A 22,346-nucleotide genomic window follows, 5' to 3' on the forward strand; every position below is an offset into this window, starting at 1 on the left:
TCAGTCCCCGCCGCCTTCCACCGGCCATCTTCGCTGCCCGCCATCTTGGGCGCCCCCAGGCCCCGCCCGCCATCTTGGGCACCCCCCTCAGAGCGGCGCGAAGGCGCTTTCCGTGCCCGGGGAGGCAGGCACTGACCTGGGGTGCGCTCCGGGGATCGGGAACGCTCAATGTGAGGAGGATGGTGTGTCCTGAGGGCAAAACTAAGGGAAGGCACGAAGCGAAACCCCCCGCCCAGAGGATCTTCCCTAATTGAACCACTTAGAGACACCCCAAAAGCAGCGGGAGCGGGAGGAGTGATGAATGACTATGAAGCATGCCACAAACGATATGATTCTGGGGTATGGGCAAAAAAAAAAAATAGCAGGCAGCACCTTGAACCAAAGCTGGAGAGGAAGGAAGCAGAGCACAGACTGAAGAGGGGCTGGGAGGAGGCAGCAGGTGGAAAGGGTGAAGGATGAGCTTCTGCACAGCTGGAGGGCTCCCAAGGAAACGGACAACAAGGAAAGGGAAAGGTACAAATGTTTTCCGTTCCTTTAAAGCTGTCCCTGGGATTCCCCAGGGTGAACCTAACAAAGCACAGCCAGCGTGCTGTTAGATTTCAGCAGCGGGTGCCAATGGTCCACCATTGCAGACAGCAACTTCCAGGCTGGTTTGTTATATGTAGTAATACGTAAATTGCTTCTTTGCATAACCCCACAACAGGGGCTGTAAAGCCTGTACGTATCCTCAGGTTCCTCCAGGACACCTGACCGCTTGGGGAAGGCACAACACGGCCAGCTCTCCAGTAGCCATCGCGCTGGGCTAAGGCCTGCACGGAGCGGAGTGCTGAGACGGCACACTGGGTCCACGGAACTGCTCCCACTGGGCCGTGGCACATAAATTATAACCTAATTAATGTCAGGGCCAAGGCCGTTAAGGAAGGGCAGCAGTGCTGCTTTAGGTAATCGCTCTGCCAGTGCCCGGCCTCTCCCGCCGGGGACGAAGACCGGGGCGGCAGCCCGCTCCGGCCCCCAACCCCGGCGCCCCGGCGGGGGGCGCCCCAACTGCTGGAGCGGGGGAAAGGCTAGCGGCGCGCCGCCGCCAATGGGATTGGAGCGTGGCGACGCCTCCGCCAATGGGAGCGGGGGGGCGGGCCGAGCGGGGCGGTGATTGGGCGGCGCGGGCGCAGTGCGCGGAGCGGAGCGCAGCAGCAGCCATGCCGGTGGACCTGGGGCTGTGGAGCGGGTCGCTGAGCCTCACCGAGGTGGAGCAGAAGCCGGCGCACCCGCTGCGCGTCAAGTATGGCTCCGTGGAGATAGACGAGCTGGGCAAGGTGCTCACGCCCACTCAGGTGAGCGGGGCCCGGCGTCGTGCCCGGGGGTGTGTCGCACGGGGGCGCGGCAACATGGCGGGAGGCGGCCGGGCCTCTTGCGCCTTCGCTCTGGCAGCCGCTGTCGGAGCCTCCCCGGGTGCGGGGGCCGAGGGAGGTGCCCTGCTTTGCTGCCGACTCTTGCACGGGGGTGGCGCGGTCAGGTCTGGCGCCGTGCTGCAGGAGAAGTCCCGGCGGCTCTCCTAGGCAGGGTGCGAGCTGGCGCGAATGGCCTTGAACTCCTCGGGTGTCGCTGCCCGCGCTGGTCACACGTGGCCTCCGTGTGCAGCCCGGCTGGCTGGCGCAGGCTGCAGGGCTGGCTGCTCGTGCTGACGCTGTCATCCCTCCAGGTGCAGCATCGCCCCACCAGCATTGAGTGGGATGGCTGTGATCCCCAGAAGCTCTACACCCTGGTTCTCACAGACCCGGATGCTCCCAGTAGGAAGGACCCAAAGTTCAGGTAATGGGGGTGGCAGCTCTCTATCTTGCCTGGGGAAGGTGGAGCATCCCTCTTGGTCTGAGCAGAGGCGTAGAAGGAGGTCGGGAATGTGCTTTGCCTAAGGTGCAGCAGGGAGTCTGTGGCTTAGGATAGAAGCAGTGTCCTTGGGTCTCTCCTTGAGACAGGGACAGCATGGGGAGGAGCAGCTGCTTTTGCCAGGGTTGTTTGGAGGTCTGTTGTAGCTTGGAGAAGCACAGCATCTGCTGCTCGCTCTAATGTGGCACATGTGTGAGTTGGAATTAGGTCTGTCTGTGCTAGCAGTGGAGTCTTAAACCTAGGATCAGCTCACCTTTTTCAAATCAGCCTCAGAAGTGTGTGGAATACTGCTTCTTAGAGGTCAGGCTCTGGGTTTCCTGGAGCTGCAAGGCAGGATGACAGAGCTGGTTTTGAAGGGCTCTGCATCCTGAAGGAAGCAGTACCTGCTCTGGAACTGGTGCTCTTTGCATTTGGCAAACCAGGAGTGGCAGCTGTTAGCTTCAGTTATCCTACGTTGACAGCCTTACAGAAAAGCAGCAGCTTGGAGTAATGAAGGGTCTTAGCTGGGGCTGTGATGGAGTCTAATTGGTTTTTGCCTCTCCTTTCAGGGAATGGCATCACTTCCTGGTGACCAACATGAAAGGCAACAATGTGGGGAGTGGGACTGTGCTGTCAGATTACGTTGGCTCCGGACCTCCCAAAGGAACAGGTCGGTACCTGACTGCAGCAGTTCCCACGCTCTGAGCAGAGCGCTGCTGCGTGGATCAAATGTGGTGCGCAGGGGAGGGTGGGGAGGCCTGCAGAAAGCTGGCCGCCCGCTTGGCGTGTGCTGTGTGGCTGCGCTGTGGAAATGGCCCGCACAGGACTGCCTGCACATCTGTGCATAGCCACACCAGCACAGGCACGTATTGCCGCTGTCCCCTTGCTATCTGGTGGCAGGCCTGTGCTGTTCAGCCTGCAGTTGGTAGGCAGTGTTGCCTGGTGGGGAGGAGCACTAGCTTAGGCAGGACACAAGCCATTTAAGCATATCTAGTGCATCTTCTCTAACCTCCTTTAGCTCCATCATACTCAGCCGCCTGATCCTGGAGAGCGCAGGCGTTCGTTCCCCTGCACTCCGGGGGTCAGACCTTACACCCGGGAACTGCAGGTGACTGGCACTTACAACGCTGCCTCCTCCCCGCAGGGCTGCACCGCTACGTGTGGCTGGTGTACGAGCAGCCCAAGCAGCTGTCCTGCAACGAGCCCATCCTCTCCAATCGCTCTGGTGACAAACGAGGGAAGTTCAAGGTGGCTTCTTTCCGCAGCAAGTACGAGCTGGGGGTGCCGGTGGCTGGCACTTGCTACCAGGCGGAGTGGGATGACTATGTGCCGAAGCTCTACGAGCAGCTGTCGGGGAAGTAGGGCGAGGGGACCTGAAGAAGCACTGTGCAGCACCCCTGGTGCCCCTGGAGACCAGGCTGGTCAGAGCATGTCGCTGTAGTTTTGTTTGATTAGTGAGTTGTATTCAACTGCTTCCACACTGACGGCTGCAACTGTAACCCTGTCCCTGGCCTGAGCCTGCTTCTGTGTCGGTGTGCTCCAGACCTCTGCTGTGCTTCAGCTGACTCCCGTAGGTACAGGTGATCGTTAGCTAGATGAGCTTCTGACAAGGTGTCTCTGTAAGGGCCACCCCTTCCAGGCTGACCTGCTTAAGGGAAAACCAAAGCCTTTGTGAATTAGTGTCACTTCAGAGTGTCTCTGCTGTGCTGAAATGGTATTATGTGGCAGTGGTGTGGGTACAGAACCACTTCTGGGTTGGTGCTGGCTGTGTAGTCTCCCCTTTTGAGGAGAGGAGATGGCAGTCTAAGGGAAACTCCTTTTTTTTTTACTTTACCCTCAAGGATTTAGCCAGTGCCTCCACTTCACTGAAGGGGGGAACCACTGAAGTAGTGAAGGGCCAGCTGCTAGGCAGGGAAGCTGGTTTATAGCACTACCTTCTGTTCTTTATTGCCACTCAAAGCTGAGAGGCCACTTCATTTTGTTCAAGTTCTGTTGTGACCTGATGTTAACATGCTGTTTGCTCACAGTGCAATTAAAAACTGACCAAGGTGGATGGTGTGGTTGTCTTCTTGGGGGACGAGGGCTGTGCTTACGGGAGCAGCTCTGTGTCATCGGGCTCCTTTCTTCCTCCTGGCATAAAAAGGCTGGACCCTCTGACAGGAGCTCCAGCCTCGGGGCAGTGCTGCCTGAAACAGGTGCTGATGCTGGAGGAATGCAGCTCAAAGCAGTCATGTCTTTCCGTCCAACATCTTACCTCGTACAAACTTAAAATCTGCTTGCCTCGAGGTGCAGGTTGCTGTCGCAGTAAAGGTTCATGGCAAACGGAGTGCTGGCAGGCTGGCTTTAGAAATGCAGAGAGGGCATTTCTTTTTCCAGCATGTTTCTGAAGCCGCTCTCACTCCTCACCAAGGGGGTAATCTATCCTCTGAAAGCCTCCTGTCACTGACCTTGACATTCCTTGCAGCTGATGGGGCAGCCTGTGCTCACAGGTCTGTCCTGTGCCAGGGCCAGCTGTGGGGCAGCAGAGCCAGCTGTTGCCAAGCCCTTCCACCCCAGTGCCTTTAGCCCAGGTCTGGCTAATCCCTGCCTCTCCAGTGGGATCCCCCCACACCCCCAGCCTCAGGCCTGGTGCTCCCCAGAGGCCTCCCTCCCTCCACCTGGTGGGAGCTGCTCCGCCGCAACCCACACCACTGCATCCAAGCCAAAACCCTGATGGCAGCTCTCAGCTCCTGTGACAAGCACCACCAGTTTTACTGACCTGCAGCCACTTCACAGGGTCCCAGTTGTTTTCCTGATCCTCCAAGAGCTTGCAGTGAGGCCTGCTGATGTCTCCTAAGCACTTAAGGCAGAAAAATGAACCTTTGGTCCAGTCTGACATCTTTAAAAGGTTAAAAAAGATGAAGCCAATGTAATTCTACTTCATGGAACTAGAAGCCTTCCCCTTTTTCTAAACTGCTTCCTTTCTCAAAGGTCTGCAGCTACGTAGTCTGAGAAACAGGTATCAAAACCATTAAAACAGGATTGATGGTTTTTCAGGAAAATATCCCCAACTACTCAAGACCAAGATCCCCGAGACTACGTGCATGGGGGGGGTGGAGACACGCTTCAAGAGCTGTGCCTCACTGCTCAGCAAGGGCTGATCCATCTCTGTCTGGAAGCAGGATATAAGAACAAGCCACAACCCCTCAGCCTAAAAACCTCCATTGTCAGGAAAACCGGGTTTGGAACAAAGCCCCAGCAGTTCCTCCAGCCCTGCCCCAGGCTGAAGGACGGGGCCACGGGGAGGTCTCGCCCCTTTGGGCATCCACAGGAGGTGCCACGGGTGGGAGTGGAACGGGTCACCACCCCTGCTCCCACCTTCAGACCATGCCAGCCACGAGCCACTCCTCCCACAATGAGACAGCGAGGCGTTGTGATGAACACTTTTATTTACAAATATAATTAAAAGCTCTGACAGTTATTCATGCTCTTCCTTGGAACCTGAAAAAATGTTTTTGTTGTTTTGTCAGGTTTTTTGGCGTTTTTTTTGTTTTTTGTTTTTTTTTAAAGTGCATGCAAAAGAAGTAAAGCCTTTTTTTTTTAATCTTTTTATTGTAAGAAAATACACAGTTTGAAAGTGTGAATAATGCAATATTTATGACCAAGATCATGGGGTTGGGGGTGGACTTGGGGGAGGAAGAAAAAAAAAAAAAGAAAAAAGAAAGGGCTGGGGATGATCTGACAGACAGTGCTGGACTCCAAGTACTGAACCGGAGAGTGTGGGGGGGGTGGCTGGGAGCAGGAGGGAAGGGGGGAAAGAAGTAAAAAAATTTTTTGATCAGAGAAACAGTTAAAATACAATATGAAAATAAGTAAAAGCTCTCCTTAAATTCCTTCTATACACAAAATACACGATTTGACAAAGCCCAATTTGTGCTACTGGGATCCCGTGGGCTCATTTAAGTGTATTCACATCCTCTGCGACAGCAGAAAATGATTATGATACAATCAAGAATATGCCGAGGGCCGAGGTCTCGTCCCCGCCTCGCCTGGCATGGTTCTTCTAAAAATCACCGGATCTTCGCCCCGCCCCTCCCCACCCCCAAAAAAGTAATAATATGTCACCACTGATATGTACATCACGATTAAGTTTTTTTTCTGTAAAATGTATCAAATTTTTCAATCTTTAATAAAATTTTTTATTATTTAATTATTCCTGATGAATAAATACCAAAAAAATAAAAATAAAATAAAATTATGCAGCAGCTAGTTAAGGTAAGGCTGCGGATTTAGTCTCTCTCCCCCTGGGTTTGTATATATCTTTTGATTATTATTATTATTATTTTTTTTTTTGCTTGTACTTTCATTGATTGGTGGTTAAATGAGTGATTGCTCAAAAGCAACATACATCCACTTTTTTTTTTTTTGTTTTTCCATTAAAATTGTCTCCAAAGTTTTCACTGAAACATTTTTAATCATTGCACAGAGACATCAATACTGTGACATACTATGGAAAAGACCGCCAGGAGCTGTCCTGCACCAGGACCTGACACAGGGGGAAAGGGGGCCCCTGATGGAGTAAGAATATACAGGCACTAGTCCGACACGATGTCAGTAAGAGAGACAGAAAGAGAGAGAGCACGCCCGTTAACATGGGGAATGTTGGTTTCGCAAGTTTTATCATCATTTTGTTTGCTTTTTGTCTTGTTTTTGTTTTTAAATGGCAAAGAAATTTAATCTCATCTATAGTCCTCCTTGGGATATTCTAATGTGACCAAATTCCCAAAGCCCATTCGCAAGCTCTCCATGTCAAACGTTTCAATCTCTCGCTCCTGCCTTTCCAACAGAAACTTTATCCTCTCGCTGCGTTCCTTCTGGAGGGCGGCTAGCTCCTCTTCAATCTGAAAGAAGCACAGTCAGCAGACCCGTAGCAGAGCATGGCCACCCCGGGTACGGCAGCTCCCGACGCACGGTGCCGACCCCGTGTCCGAGGCAAGATCGACACGTGTAACCAGGTACCCCCTGGCAGCCCACCCAAAACGTACCTTCTGTTCAAGATGTGCCCTGCGCAGCGACACCCGTTGCTCCAGCTTCTGGAGTTCTCTTTCATGCTGTGCTTCTGTCTGCATCTTAATTTTGCTCTGGTACGCGTTGAGCAGCTCCATCTCCTGCTGGAGTTGCAGTCTCAGGGCTTGGCATTCTGCTTCTTGGGCCTCATCCAGCCGTAGCTGTAAGATCATTGGGAAAACAACATTCAAACCTCCACTAGTAACCCCTCTGCTCTGGCGCTAGCGACACACCGCTCTTCCTTCTCAAAGCCGGGGAGCCTCTGGTGTTGGTGGCAGAATGAGAAAGCAGGAAGGGCTTCATAAACAGCTGCTTCCCCACTCACAGGGAGGCAGAAGCCTCAGAGAAGACCCAATTCTAAAGTGCCAGTGTGCAAGGGGCAGCAGGGGAAGGAAGCGTGTTCTGCAGGATGCTTATTACAAGAGGGGAAGTGCCGCCTGATGCATTACTTGTAATAGTTGTTATAAACTCAACCGCGTTGCTCATCATCCGGTGTCTAGGACAGGATGAACACAGCGTGCTGCAAGGACTGATGGCCCGACTGTACCCCACCTCCACGTGCCTTGGTCAGGGACCCCCCAGCCCAGGGAGGAGAGGTGCCGGATGCTGCACCTACCGCTTGTGAGGCCATCATCTCGTTGATGCTCTGCTCATACTGCTCTGCCAGGATGGCGAGCTTCCTCGTCTGCTCATCCTTCAGACTCTTCAAAATTGTCTTGTGCTCACTCTTTGGAGTTACTTCCAGCTGGTGATTCTTCAGTGCTTTGTACTGCTTAGTTTGTACTTTGCATGTGTCCTGGAACTGCTTTTTGATCTGCATTTCCATAGCCTGCCAAGGAAGGAACGATGTGAAGAGCATGAAGAGCTTTGGGCATGGGGAGGTTATAGCGTGCATCCAAATGGACGGACTGTGAGAGACAACCACCGTTCCCCTGTGCTCTGCGCTGCCTCCTGCCCCTGCACCCGAGTGAGCAGGGTGTGCTTCGCGCGCACAGCGATCTAACGAGCAGAATCAGCTCAGGCTCTGCTTCAGCGCTGACCATGGGCCCGGGCCAGGAACAGCACCCGCTAAGTCCTCCTCAGCCCAGGGCGTTTCCATCTCCTACTCCTGCTTCCTGCAGGTCACCCAGCCCGTCACCCTGCCACCTACCTCCTAAAAAGTGTTTGCTTTTTCTATTTGCTACCCATTTTAATTCACTTTCCCATTTTGCTACCTCACCAAGGCCTCCAGAAGCTGCCTCCCCCACCTTGACCATGTACTACACAGAGACTGCAGATCTGAGAACTAGCGAGGCTGTGACAAAGTGAATAAAACCAACATGCCTTTTTGGATGTTCAGAAGAGGAACAGAAATCTCCCACAGCAAGCAGCTCAGAGGTTTCTAATCAACCTGCAGCCAAACTGGGACAGAGCACAGTGCTCAGCACACCCATGTTCTCTCTCTGCTGACTTTGAAAGTGAGGAACCATCACCCAACCCCTTTCTACACTGAGGTTTATAGGCTGGTACCAGCAAGGGCCTGAAGAAAGCACAGCTCATCAGAAGCAGATTCTGTAATACTTTGCTAAGGACTCGCCTATTTTTACTCAGCAGCCCCAATTAGTGCGGCACTTCAAAAAAATCCTCAGCGAGCTCTTTGCTATAGTAGCCCGCAGCTTTCTTACACCAGAGCAGCCCTGCCCAAAGGGAAGGGATGCAAGGAAGAACACACAGAGCTGGCGGAGAACGGTGGTTCTGCAGCATGGATGCTGCACGGAGGAGGCAGCAAGCACACAGACCAGCCTGCCTGGCAGGACAGAGGTTGGAAGAGGAGGAAGGAAAGCTTCCAGCACCTTCAGGTTCTTTGGTTGCTGCCGGAGCTCCATGAAATGCTTCCTGTGCAGCTCCCGCTCTCGCCGCTTGTTGTATTCCAGCTGGTTCTCGAGCTCAGTCTGGTGCTGCAGCCGGATCAGGTCCATTCGCAGCTTCTGTAGCGTGTGCAGCTGCCTGTACTCCAGCTCACGCGTCGACTCGTCGTGCCGGATCAGCATGGCATGCTCCATTTCCTTCTGGGTCCGCTTCTTGTTTAACTCCTGCACAAGAGGACAGCAGAGCACAAGAGAAAAGCTGAGGAGTGATTCTCTCTCCCTGGGATGCAGTAGTTGAGTTTGCAAGGCCAGGCATCCTGGTAACTCCTCTAGACGGCATCAAGGACTTCCATGTGCCACAGGGAAACACAAACCCAGCAGCACGATGGGAACGCTAACAAAGCGGCCACCTAGCATCCATCCATCCATCCATCCCTCCCTTGTAACCTGCTCCCCGGCAGCTCCTGGATCACCCAGGGAGTCTCCAGCAGGTGGCACTGGGGCCACATGCGAGCCCTCTGCAACCGCCAAGAATCACAGACGTTTCTAATAAATACATCCTGGGGTGCTCAGAGCTGGGGGGGGCTGGGCTGGGGTGACTGACAGCACTGGGGGCTCTTATTTGTCCATTTTAAATTACCCCGAGCCCCTGCTAGGCACTGGGAGATGAGGCTTCTCACGTACCACTAATAATAGAATGGCCAAAGCAGAGGTGAACAGCTCCGGCACATCACATCAGGTAAGCAAAAGAATTTAATCTACCACTGTGTACAGGTGTTTTTTGGCCCCTGGCACAGCACATTTTTTAAAATGAGGATACAGCCCAAGCCTCACACAATTCTGCAACATGCACATAAGAGTTCCTGCACGTGGTGCCCTGCAGTCTAGGAAAACCTTCACCGAGTTACAAACCAAGGAAGAGGAAGATAGCGGATTCTCTCCCTGATTACTGCTAATGTTTCTGTCTCAAGGTAATCAGCAACAACCTGCGGAGCGTGGAGCTGAATCCAGCTCAGTCAAGCAGCTATTACAGCTGTACCCCTTGCTGATATTTGGTGACCTTCACAGATGGTCTGCTGGTACATCTCAGTTTCAGTTCTCAGGTTTACAAACTCATTGCTGTGCTTCACGCTAGTCTAAGACAGGCACAGCGGGGGCTGCCTCGCACTACGCACAGTGCCCAGCACAGGGAGGGCTCCGTGTTGGCTCAGTCTATCAAGTTTCTGCAGTAGAAGCAAAAAAAAATATTATTCCAAGTTGTTGCTTGCACATTGTAATCCTGTTGTATTTCTCAACATCAGCACCTGTGAACAGGCACTTCAGCCCCTTTGGCTGTTACAACTGTGCCAGGTTTAAGCTAAGAGGATGGGGAAGCAAACGGGGCCAGGTCCTGTCTCTGCATTCTTGGCGATAAGGATGTTGCACACGTTTACATTTAAGCAAAACTTGCACCTTGACAGCCAGGATCGAAAATTAGATCTACTGGTGTGCTGAAATCAGTTCCCACTTGTGCAAAGGCAGGTAGCACACGGAACAGGCAGTATGTCAGCCCACGCAGTGAGCTGTGGCACTTGTGCCTTCATCTTAGGACAGGACAGCCAGCCTCTCTCATCATGCCCATTCCACACCTGATTTCAGTTCACACAGCATGAACAAAGAGAGGCACTCCACTTCGCTCAAACACCTTCCCACTTGCACAAAAAGAACCTCTGTGGTTACTTAAAATATCAAGAAAAAAACATTTTGAAAGTGTTATTTACTTCAGGTGTCTGATCCAGTGAATTTCAACTAGTTAGTAGGGATGTTATTTTCAGAAAATAAGAGACCTAATGATCTAAGTGTTTAAGAGCTTAAATGCAGGAGCTCAGAGGAGTGTTCCCTGGTTAAAATACCATGCTAGGTAACTGAATTCTGTCCTCATCCCTGCCACAGAGCTTATATGTTGTGAAAAATCAGATTTGGGCACCCTTTTCACAGTCATTCCTTTCCAGGGTGTCCTCATTGAGATGGCTGGATGTGATCTGCAAAGCATTTGAGCAGCCCCAGGCACATCTGAAGACACGGGCAGCAAAGCTCTGAACAGGTAAAATACAGAGCAATGTTCAGTATGCTGGAAAATTTGGTGGTAGCAGACTAAGTACATGATTATTAGAAATTTTTGATCACTCACTCACTGTCAGCCTTTACTAAAATACCTTCTCATCTGATAATCTTCCTCCAAAAATAACATTCATGAAGAATTCAGAAACTGTACTGACTACCATAGAGAAATCTACAAGTAATAATTCTTTCTCCAAAGTGATATTTGACTACAGGCAGCCTGTAAGGCAAGGGTTAGTAACTAATGAGGAGAAGCAAGATATTGAATAGCTTCTCATTAACAAACTATCACCTGGTCTGTGCACTAATTTGAGCAGAGCCCAATGGAAAAGCAACATCCGACTATTTGGAGACGACCAGAAGGCAGACACGTGAAAGGACTGAATTTTTGGTATTTCTTACATCGGTAGCATTTCATTCTGCAACCTTAATATGGTTCTTTCAAGGTTATCACTGGTTTATTACACATATTTCAACTGTGTAAGTTTTCTTTAGCCAACAAGTAGAACTCCTCATGTGATGCCCTTTCAGCCATCCCACAGCTCTCCCACAGGTGCCGTGGCACTCGGCATGGCACTGCCCTGTGCTGTGAAAGCAGCCCAGCAGGATCCCCCAAAATCTAATGCCCAGGAGCAGAGATGAAGCACCTGACCCAGAGTGGGTGGCCCACATAATGTTTCTGTCTGCAAGTCAACGATGCCACCCTTCCTCGGTTAATAAAAGCTGCCACATCTGTGTGGAAAACTTACTTCCCAAAACACATTTCCTACATTTTTCTCAGTTCTGTTTAGCAACTGGAAGCATGAAGATCTAATGTCAGTCAGCAAACTGTTTTACAGACATGAAGCTAAAACAATTAAAGAAATGCTCGGGAAAGGAAGTGGAGAGTGCCATACTTCCCGAATGTTCTGCTGCTCCATCTCGTGCCTCTTGATCATCGTTTTTCTCTTGAAGAAACGGCAGTTTTTGTCGTAGTAGAGTCTCTGCTGGCTGAGAAGATGGGCCTCCTCTTCAGCCTGTGTGTGCTGCAGGTTCTCTTTATGTTTCGATATTCTTTCTTGCTTCTCTTTCTTCGGCGTGCTGTGGTCCTCATTCATTTCCTACGTGCACACAGGGTCAAAACAAGAATTCCCTTAGGATCACAGTGACACAGGACTTGGAGGACCTTCAGCCACTGGCCACTCCTCTGCCACTCAGCTCACAAAAGGACCCCAAAATCCTGACTTCAACACCAGGGACCAGCAGAACCAGACTCATCGCCTGGCCATGCCCAGCCCTACTGCCTCTAGAGTTGTATTATGACCCACCAAGAGGAGGAAGGAACAGTCACCGTTAAACACAAACATCTCGGGGGCTAAACAGTGCAGCAATGAAAAGCTTGGCCTTAAGTTGTATTTCAACAGGACTCATGCTTGATTCTCTGTTGAATCAGATATCTGACAGGGCGCCTTGCTATTCATTTTCTCACCTCTACAATCTTAACAGCAAATGATTTTGCGATGTGGTGGAGACGCTGTCCTTAAGTAATGCAATTTGGGATAGATAAGCTATACACTAAGTTACTACTTTTTCTAATTCATATAAGCCATCACAGGGCTTTTAGTCAAGTGACATCTAAATGGCTGCTCTGATTACTTACAGCTTTAGCATAAAACAACCCAAACCAACAGATGAGGAAGAAGGGGAAGAATTATTCTTTATGAAGTCCCATTTTCCCTCATCACCCTTGGTTTCAAAGATTCTGCTCTACAGCAAATTGTGAAGGCACCTCTAGCACCCTTAGAGATTATTCTAGAAATGCTGCCAGATGCTCCCAGTTCTTGAAAGTTTACTTGCTGAGAATCTAAATTTGCTTCCAAGCATGACAGTATCCCTTAAACCCCTGGGCTGGCCCAGGTTTATCAAAGCAGAAGTCTAGTTCATGCTCATTCCACACCCCTTCAGCCCCGAAAATGATGGTAACTCGCCTCTTTAATCTTTTCCTTGCAAAGCTTGTATTGTTTCTTCTGACTTTCTAAAAAGGTCGCCAGGTCTTTCTTTTGCTGAGCCAAAATCTGTTGCTGGAATTTCTTTTCATCTGCTGCAGCTGCCTTTGCCTGCAAGGCACAGAGAGGGAAAAAAAAAAAAAAAGGGATGAGGGAGCAGGTACTGAATTCAACACGAATCAGTCTTCTGTTGTGTGTTTTTTGGTCTTTCATTCTCCCATCACTGTGCTAGACAAAGCCATGAGTATTCAGCCACATGAAAGCCGCTTGCACAAAAAACCCTAATACCCACATATATTTAAGAGTTTCCTCTTGCTTCTTACCTCTCCACCAAAACCACCCCAGTGGGTAAAACCCCACTAGTTTAACATATGAATTAACAGTTTGTTTTTTAAACAGAGTAAGTAACAGCAGCAAGCTTTGTCACTGCCTCAGCCACGAGGCAGAAGCACCCTCCAAGGTCTCCACAGAGTTTGTCCGCCTCTTTTAGCCGGCTGTCAGTAGCTACAGTACTGGTTGATGCCAATGGAGTGCTCATCACCCAGAAGGTTGACTTGTAGCTGTGCAGCTATTGCACAGAACTGGCCAGGGCAGCTCGAGACAGTAACCGTGCGGTGCACTTAAGAACATGGGTTTTAACCAGTACTTCCACAGCGTTCTCCTAGAGATCTGGTACACGCCCCTCCCTCCAATCTTCTTGTACAGCTAGGGAACCTATAACTCTACCCACCTCTTTCTCCATCACAGCCACTTGCTTCTTGGCCAGCTTCTCCAGCTCAATGGACGAGTTGTTGGCGTGCGTCTCCACCTCCTTCTGCAGCTTGAGGCGGTGCTCGTCCATCTCGGCCTTCAACTTGTTTTCCAGGGCGATCAGCTGCTTCTGGTGCTGGCGCCGCATCCGCTTATATCCTGACATCTGTTCCCGCAACTCGTTCTCCTGCTCATGCTCATGGATCTGTCGTGTAACCTGATGTCAGGAAAAGGGGAAGAAGTGCTACATGGCCTTCTTCACAGACAAGCTGTCTCCACAGTAGCTGCTTACCTGTAAACCAGACCCCGCTTTGCTGTACTTTTAGAAATCAACTTTCAGAGAATGCTGTTCCAGGTTTCAGAGGGTGCTGTTGTTTAATATTGCAAACCAGGCTGTAATGTTTCTCTCTCTTGATTTCCAACCCCCCCCCCCACCTTTAATGAGAATTTTAAGTGCATTTTCAGTAACACAGCAGAAAAGTGTCACGTTACAAATAAAGGAAACGGCAGGTTACTGATCACTCCAAGAAACACTGGAGGAGATCTGGAAACAAAGGCGGCTTCTGGACAACCTTCTTCAGATACAGGACTCAAATCCTGAGGGTAACATGGACTTACAAGATGGCATCCATTTTAAGAACCCCCCCAACTCACGCATTCTTTCCTTCCTCCTCAAGTCACCACAGTTCCAATTCGGTCCCTCAATACCTATTTTCTGGATCAAGTAGCCTCCTTCAAAATTTCTTCTTAAAATTCAAGAGGATGGCAGACTGAGTTCATTCCCTACCAGAATTGAAAGTTTTCTAACAAGAGAACACTGTTCTGGAACTGTATCCTCTTAACAAGGTTGATCAGATGGTCTAAGCAGATTTTAAACCTCAGCTGAAACAAACTCACAAGTTTCACATTCATTTCCATGCCTAAGTGCATCCATGTGAAAGGATGAAAAAAGTAAGGTCTGAACATTTTGGCACAAGAAAATGCAAATGGTAATGCTTCCATTTCAAAAGAAAAAAGTGTCCAAGACTGATAGCTTGTTTTGTGGGTTGTTTTTTTTTTAAATACAGTCCCAGGAACTTCACATATAAAGATCTGTTGATACTTTATATGATAGTCCTGGGACCCAAAAGCTGGAGCCCTTAGTACATGTGTAGAGCTGCAGTCCCTGATTCTGTACAAGGGGACCTCTCCTTTTCACACTTAACGAGTATGAAGCAAAAAGCTCAGCCCTTTGAAGGTGATCATTGAGGCTTTATGAACCAACAGTCCTTCCTGCAGTCTTCAAGAGCCCAGCCTTCCTGAGGAATTTCTCCATAGCAGCCAAGAGAAAGAACTGGCACCTACTACAGTACTGCTGTCATTCCAAAGGCTGTTTTTCAGAGACCTTCAAAGTAAGTTCAGATGTAGGATGGGATGTACCTACAGACCTGAGAGGCGTCAAGTTCAACAGAAGAAGAGCAGCTGCTTTACCAAACAGCAAACCAAGCCCACTTGCTGGCAGCCCTGTGCTCCAGGACCAGTAGCTGATAGGAAGCAGTGATCAAGTAAGAGCTCCAAAATCAACAAGTAAGTTTAACATCGCAACTGATGTGTCACCCAAGGCAGACAGCATGCTGCCACCTGTCTCAGCTCGAATGACTACCAACACTTGGGAGGGGTGTGAAGAGGAGGTTAGGAAGAGCCTTACACAGCCTTCACCTTGAAATAGATTAACAACAATTTACAGTAAATAGTTACCAACCAAGAAAATTATAGCTAGAGTCCCAGAATAGAAACAAGACATGAAAGGATGACGCCGCTAAGGTGGACAGCCTCTGTTTTCCCCCCATCCCTTCCAAAGACAACCCCAGAGAGAAAACAAAACACCTAATTGCAAAGAAAACAAAGAACTAGGCTGACTACAGTGCTGCGTCAGACTCCATTACCAAGACGTGATGATGGTGGGTTCACCACATTAGCGAAGTCAAACATCAACTACGAGGTAAGTGATGATGCATAAATCACATCCTCCTTGTACAAGGAATTTTGGGATGTTGTTTTGAAGTTGACTAGATTAAATATATACTAACACCTCAGCAATTGATGCAACATAGCAACCTTCAAATGCTTGAGACTAGGTAATGAAACAGACCCAAGCCAGATACTAGGAATATGTGAGATTGTGTTTCTGTGGTCATTTCTACAAACACAGTATTAGCCCTGTGTATTGCTATAGTTTAAAATAAAAAAAAAAAAGAAAGAAAAGCTTTTTGAAGTGTAACAATGACAGCTACACTTTGCAGAAGTTGGTAAGCATTTGTAGGAACTTGCACATTTCAGTCAAGTTCAGCAAGAATAAGATCTCCAACAGAAGCTTCCAGGTAATGAAAGTTTCTCTGAGAAGTCATGCAAGTTAATTGTAAGAGACAGATGTCAGGTACGACAGGCAAAATCCCAACATTTCACATAGGCCATTTACTGCATTAAATGACATACGACTTGCAGAGAACAGACTTGGTCAGGCACTTGCAGAGGCATGGAGATACGGTACCTACCACGCAGCAGTACAAGATCTTCCTGGATGTGCTATTTTTGAGGCCCAGCCTTTTTGTGAACAGTGGGATGTTCTGCACAGCACACTCCGCTCCAAGAAGTTGGCAGAACAAAGCAAACAGCAAGAGCGTAAGAAAAAAATGGATCTAGGAATCCACTAGCAACTTTACCAGTCTCCCCTTTGGTCAAATCTCTAATGAGGTTTAGAACATGCACTTGTTTTATTTACAGCAAAAATCATTAAACTTTTATCCTTATTTTTTTTGCTGCTCCTGGGCACCCCATTCCCAGTTTTGCTCAGCTTGTCTCCATCAGGACAAGAATTCCATCTTTGAAAGTTTTCGCATTAGGTCTGGGATATTTATCCCCAATAATAGGATGCAATTACTAATTATAACACTAGTGATAAAGCCTTCTCATGACAGCAGAAGATAAGATGTTAAAAAGTCAGAGGAAAACAAAAGAAGCATGTCATTCCTGAAGATGAGAAAGAAGGAGAATGGTAGACTTGGTGGACATTTTGTAGATTTAATGTCTGCATGCTTGTGCTAAAGACCTAATTTATCACCATAATCTCGAATCAAGACCAACACTCTTCAGAACTCCAGCTTTAAAGGCAAGGTCTCCAAATGGTGATCTCAGAGCATGGATGAAATTGGAAGAAATTAATGTTAGTTACTGAATATGACCAGTTCAGTACCAGAGAAGTACTTCAGACTAAGCATGTCAATACATAAATGAATGAAGGATTATGGTTGTAAAGATGAAGCTCCTAATGAATGAACAGCTTGAAAGACCATTTTAAAAAGAACATTGGGGGAAATTCCAGTAATCGCCTTTCTGGTGTTCTTAGACAAAGGCACTTGGAACTTTACAAAATATTTCACAAACATAGTCCCATAAATTATGGTGGGAAGAAGATGACAACTGAATTGCTCATTGCAAAATTTGTTCTCCACGTAACCAGAAAATATCAGGATCCCTTAAAGCAGAAAACTGCAGTTTCCTGAAGCTCTATTTGAAGCATGTAATAATCAATCAGGTCGTCTGCAGAACCAAAAAACCTGTATAAAACAGAACAGCTTTTATTAAGGTATGACATTTTCTCAGTTTCTTATCTCTCTGTATCTTTGGCAGACACAGAACTGAGAATAGAGATGCCTTTTCCAACCTGCTCCCACAGGCAGTTCACTTGCCGTAAAATCCAAACTTTCTCTCTTTCACCCCTCCAAGATTTTTGCTTTACGTAAGGAAGTTGGGCTCACAACTTCTCCTCCAAACCAGCAGCTCTTTAGAGTTCCTTTTTCTACATTGTTTAACCAAGATACCAAATACTCTCCTAAAAGACAGTTATTCTCATCTCTCGATAACGAAACACTGAGCTCCTCTTTGCTGGACGAGGCAGAGTACTGAGGAAGACACTGCCAGCAGCCTCTCGCAGCAAGAGAAGAACTTTGGGATGAGAAAGAACAAGTTCTGTATTTTTAGAGCAAAGATCTATAAAGGCAGCAGCCAGATGAGTCCATTACAGGAGAAACTCAACCACCTGGAATAAAATGTCATTGCCTCAGCAGAAGAGGGTGCAGGAGAACAGCTATCAAGTAAACGTACCTGGTTTTGGAGTCAGATTGCCCTGGTGTCATTTTAATGGCCACATCCAGAGAAGCCTGCTCACACATACCTAGACATTTGGCTTTGCAGACCCAGGATGAGATCACGTAGTTCTTTTCCTGGCATTTGGATTTCAAAGAGAATGCCAAGGCCTTCGACAGAGTCCACCCTACCTGATCTTTCTATGAAGTTTTAAGTATTAGATCATTTCATCTGAAAACTGTAAAAGCAGCTATCGAGGAAATGCATGAGGCAGGGGGGAGTTAAGGGGTCAAGCATGAAAGACATCCAGAAATGCAGATCCATGCATCTCTGCACATATTTAAAAACCACCTTTTTTCACTTGGAAATGTTGATAGGTGTAGTCTTATCAACATGCAGAACCTCTGCCCTTTTTTGTTTTGTTTTTAAACACAGCTTTCTGAGCTTCAAGGCTTAGATTTCTAGTTGTAGCTTTTAATTTATGGATCACTGATAGTCTGCAAAATAACATGGAGATGTAGTAGGTACCTGATCTCCATTTCAGACACTAACTTTCACTGCAACAGCAGAAATATGCAGCGCATTTTTTTTCCCACCACTGTTCCAAGCGAATGATGGTTACCGTTGCCATTAGACTGTCATGCGAAAAAAAGAAAAGGGGGCGGGGGGGAAGAGGGAAGGTTGGTCTACACAATGACCAAAGAGAAAGGCAGTCCAGGAAAGAGTGACTATTAAAATTGTTGCTTGAATTATGACAAAGGTGAGCTCCTTAACCATGTTTGCTCATTTTTTCATCTTTTTTTTTTTTTTTTTTACCTGGGTAATATCAAAGCATCACTGAAAGACTAGAAAATTATATTGACAGCCTGTTTCTTTGTGGATAGCCCATTTCACTATTTTATCTGGAAGTCTGTCCCGTTTCCTTCTTATTCACGTGATGCTTTGGCAGAGTAACAGGGCAGGGGAAATCACATTTAAAATCACTGGGACATCTGGAGTGTAGAGCTGTCTAATGTAGTTCTGTCTGTAACCCCTACACTCGCTGAAACTACTTGAGCTTGTTTTTGCAAAGAGATCCAACTTCCAAGTTGAGAGCACCCTTTTAGATATGCCAGTCTCCATCTGCAATATCCTGATCTAAGGGTGAATAACAAGGACTTGAGGGCCCAAGACCTTGGACTCCACCAGCAGAACAGCTGTGAAGCAACACGCACAGCCCCCAGCTTCGGTGCTTTTCCCCTGTAACCTGCCCTCCTCTCATGTTGGGGGGTGGTGTTCAACAACTCCCACAAACAGAAGATTTACACCCAAGTATCATCCCATATTATTGAATTTGGGGTCAGAATTCTCTTTTTCTGAGTCTCTACAATACAGGCCACCTGATGCTCTCAACTGCATAACCTTTCTGTGCCAAGGAAGCGGTACCCAACTGCTGAGAAACCGACTGACCGTCAGCAGCAGCGACGTAGGGAGCCATCAAAGCATGCTGGTTTACTTAGTTTTTAACACTATGGGATCTTGAGCACCCATTCATATAGGATTAATTTTTTCAAGATGCCGTTCAAAAAGTAAATTAACGTGGAGAGAGGAATAAAGGCTGAATTTCTGGTTTCCCACCTCAGATTTCAGACATGTTTAGGTCCTTCTCCCCGTACCAGCTCCATGGCTGACCTTGCCCTCTCCACAGATATTTAAGCAGGAGACAAGGGGGCAGGCATGGGAGAAGTTTTCCCTTGGCCAGAAGAGCAGCAGCGTTCAGCACCACTACCCACTGACATCATCCAGCCACTAAGCGCTGATCGAATGCACAGCGATAAAAAAAAAGCGTGTGACAGCCACGCCGGCACTTCAAACCCGAGCACGTATGCTGGCATTCTTCATGTTCTGTAGAATAGGTTTCAACTTAGCATTTTTTCTTCTAGATTTCCATTTTGGACCATGAAGAGGTGGAAATGAAAGATTATTAAAGGGAAAGCTCATCACAAGGTTAACTGAAATGAAATAAAGTATTTCCATTGTGAACACAGGGAAACTTCTCCCCCACCACATAGCCTCAGAACCTAAGGACACAGTAACAGCTCCTGTAGTACCAAGGTGGTGCTTTGGGAACCCCCCTCTATACTGGGAAGGGGACGTGTGTGCATATGATGGGGATAATAAAGCTTTCGCATGACCCATACCACCACGTGCTTTTCCAAAGGCCTGCTGGCTAACATAGCGAGCTACGTGGTGGGGCTTCCTTCTCCCCCAAAAGATTCTGTGCTGTGCATGTACCGCTTACCTTAAGTGTGCACCCTAAGCCCTCCCAGCATGAGCCCAGACACACTCTGTATTACAGCACATTCCACAGAAAACCAAAAAAGAGAAAAGTTCTCCAAAAAGCCTACCATCTTCCCCACCTAGTATTCACTTTATCTTTATCACCATTTGGTCACTGAAGTAGAGAGACTTAGCAAATCCAGGTGACTAAGGATTTAAGGTAGACACAGTCCCAGCCCCACAGGAGGCTGCCATGGGATTTAGGAGTGACCTTGGGACATTAGCTGTCTCCCGCAGAGCTTAGAGGGCTGGGAAGACCTCACAGTCCATGCCTTCATACCAACATCTTTCATCAGCTCCCAAGGGAGCCTTGCCACGCAGTACCTTCTAGCCACCCAAGTAGCCCAAGGATGACTTATTCAAGGAAGATAGGAGTTATGGACTCTGCTGCGGAAGGCAGGACAGAAGGTGCAGCAGCTTTCCACAGGGAGTAAGAGAAGATGAATATATTCAATATGCCTATCTATTTATCAATCAAATTGTATATATGTTTGGAGTATGATACTTGAGCCACTCACCATTTCTTCTCTCCAGCCAACCTAAGCGGATCCTACTTTTATTTGCTCAGTGCAGGCAACAGTGTTGGCACTGTAGTGGGTGCATGCACACACACACACAAAAGAGAAAAATTCACAAGGCAGAGGGTCTCCAGGAGACCAGAGATCCTGCCTGTGTCAGGTGCACTGCATGAAGTCCTCTAACGCACACATTTCTAGGTCACTCTTTAAATTGGGGGGTAGGAGGGAAGGAAGGGGGAGCAGAGGACACCAGCCTGGGGAGCACTCAGGCTATGGCTACCCAGAAGTACACCTGCAAAAGGTGGAACTCAGATGCTCCCCCCAAATCTCAGCCCATCTGGCCAGAAGTCTGCATGCCACAGCATCATTTTAGATTTTAACAGCAGCAGCAGCAAATCACCACAGAGAAAAATTTTGGCTGTTGGCACTGCTGCTGCTTTTTCCTTCCACTCACAACCTTTAGCTGTGGTCACACATGCACACACACGGTCTGTCTTGTGCATGTAGAAATCCGAAGCGATTCGGAGGATCAAGAAATGGTGGTATTGAAGGAAAAAACCCACCGTTCAGGCAGGGTAAAACAAGAAGGGGAGGGCTCGCTGGTGTAATTTCGGGGTTGGTCTAGGATGATGTCATAGCACTGAGCAAGTGCCATGGCCAAACAGCGGGTAATTCCTTACGCTCCCTGTCCATCCGACCACTAATACCATCGGGCTGAAATATTTAAGATTACATTTATTTTTGTTTTAAAAGGCCATTTTTCACTCCTTTCCCTCAAATAGGTTGCTGCCGACCGCAGCCGGTGAGGATGCGAGGTGGGGGAGGCGGCACGACAACTAACTCTTCCGGCACACACCCCTCTGCCTACTACAAAGGCATCCACAGCAATCACATTTGCAATAGTACAAATCTTGATGGATTCATCCCATCCCCCTCCTCTTTGTAAGCCCACAGCCCGCTGTTAAGCCCTCTCCGTTATCGCAACCCAGCAATCCTTCCTAGGGATCAAGCTGAAAAATGCAGTCACAGTACAGTTGCTTGAAATAAATGAATGAATGAAAAAAACAGGCAGCAGCTCAGCCGGGAAGCAGCAATCTTATTGTTTCAAAACCCATCTGCATCTCCACAGCATTTAAGCATATTGCACGCGAGCACATATACACATTTTATGCACATGCAAATAAACATATTAATAAAAGAGATAGGTGGAAAAAGGGGGGGGGGGATCTGAGATTATATTAAGTTCATCCAGGAAAGTGGCTTATTTCACATATACTGGAAATACACAGAGAAATTAAATATATTCTACATTTCACATCTCACACACACAGAGCTAAAATATCTTTCAGTGCAATATCTAGTTGCTATGCCAACAACAAGAAGAAAAAAATAATTAGGAGAGAGAAAAAAATTCCTGACCCCTTTGCAGAGGGAGAGGGGGAGAGAGGAGGTGGGGTGGGGTGGCTGCTTACCAAAGATGCTGATTTGATTGTGGCAAAGCGCTCTCGGTTCCGGTAGTGGAGGGCCTGATTCTGCACTGACTGGGTAGGCCGCACCTCAGGCCTGCGATCCCTGTGGCCCACCTCATCCCTTATAAATGCATGATCCTGCAGAAATGGATAAAAACAAGGAGAAAGTCCGGCTGTGCTCTTCCCGCGGCGGCTGCCTCTCTCTCACCCCTCTGTCTGCACAAGCGCCGCTGTTTGAGAGGCATAGTTCAGCTCTCTGCTAGCCCCGGCAGCTCCCACGGTACAAAATGAATAAGCAACACATTGCAGGCTTGGGTTCGGCGT

At 48.3% G+C, this 22,346-nt stretch overlaps 2 protein-coding genes across 7 annotated transcripts in view; one reads left to right on the forward strand and one right to left on the reverse strand.

Annotated features, from left to right (window-relative positions):
* The first annotated feature begins 1,194 nt into the window (after positions 1–1,194).
* PEBP1 (phosphatidylethanolamine binding protein 1) lies at positions 1,195–3,334 on the forward strand. Its single transcript, XM_059827810.1, has 4 exons — positions 1,195–1,331; positions 1,700–1,809; positions 2,433–2,533; positions 3,008–3,334. The coding sequence occupies exons 1-4, from the start codon at positions 1,197–1,199 to the stop codon at positions 3,223–3,225; spliced, it is 564 nt and encodes a 187-aa protein (XP_059683793.1). The 5' UTR covers positions 1,195–1,196; the 3' UTR covers positions 3,226–3,334.
* Positions 3,335–6,078: 2,744 nt separating this feature from the next.
* TAOK3 (TAO kinase 3) overlaps positions 6,079–22,346 on the reverse strand; it is a 50,304-nt gene continuing 34,036 nt past the window's right edge. For 3 of the 6 annotated variants that reach the window (XM_059827946.1, XM_009819095.2, XM_059827947.1), the window contains 8 exons: positions 22,026–22,160; positions 13,572–13,808; positions 12,824–12,952; positions 11,753–11,956; positions 8,742–8,981; positions 7,526–7,738; positions 6,888–7,070; positions 6,079–6,743 (listed from right to left, as the gene is read on the reverse strand). In XM_059827946.1, coding sequence (XP_059683929.1) covers positions 6,582–6,743; positions 6,888–7,070; positions 7,526–7,738; positions 8,742–8,981; positions 11,753–11,956; positions 12,824–12,952; positions 13,572–13,808; positions 22,026–22,160 — 1,503 coding nt within the window. In that variant the 3' untranslated portion in view covers positions 6,079–6,581. Of the gene's footprint in view, positions 6,744–6,887; positions 7,071–7,525; positions 7,739–8,741; positions 8,982–11,752; positions 11,957–12,823; positions 12,953–13,571; positions 13,809–22,025; positions 22,163–22,324; positions 22,333–22,346 lie in introns of all 6 variants that reach the window. The other 3 variants (XM_009819103.2, XM_059827945.1, XM_059827944.1) reach the window with 3 other exon arrangements.

The sequence above is a fragment of the Gavia stellata genome, chromosome 21, assembly GCF_030936135.1.
Source record: "Gavia stellata isolate bGavSte3 chromosome 21, bGavSte3.hap2, whole genome shotgun sequence".
Classification (NCBI taxonomy): Eukaryota; Metazoa; Chordata; class Aves; order Gaviiformes; family Gaviidae; genus Gavia; species Gavia stellata.

Excerpts from the sequence above, each read along its gene's own strand:
- PEBP1 (XM_059827810.1), top strand. The coding sequence starts at position 1,197 with ATGCCGGTGGACCTGGGGCTGTGGAGCGGGTCGCTGAGCCTCACCGAG. Across the intron at positions 1,810-2,432 it reads AGGAAGGACCCAAAGTTCAG|GGAATGGCATCACTTCCTGG; the intron begins GTAATGGGGGTG and ends CTCTCCTTTCAG. Across the intron at positions 2,534-3,007 it reads CGGACCTCCCAAAGGAACAG|GGCTGCACCGCTACGTGTGG; the intron begins GTCGGTACCTGA and ends TCCTCCCCGCAG.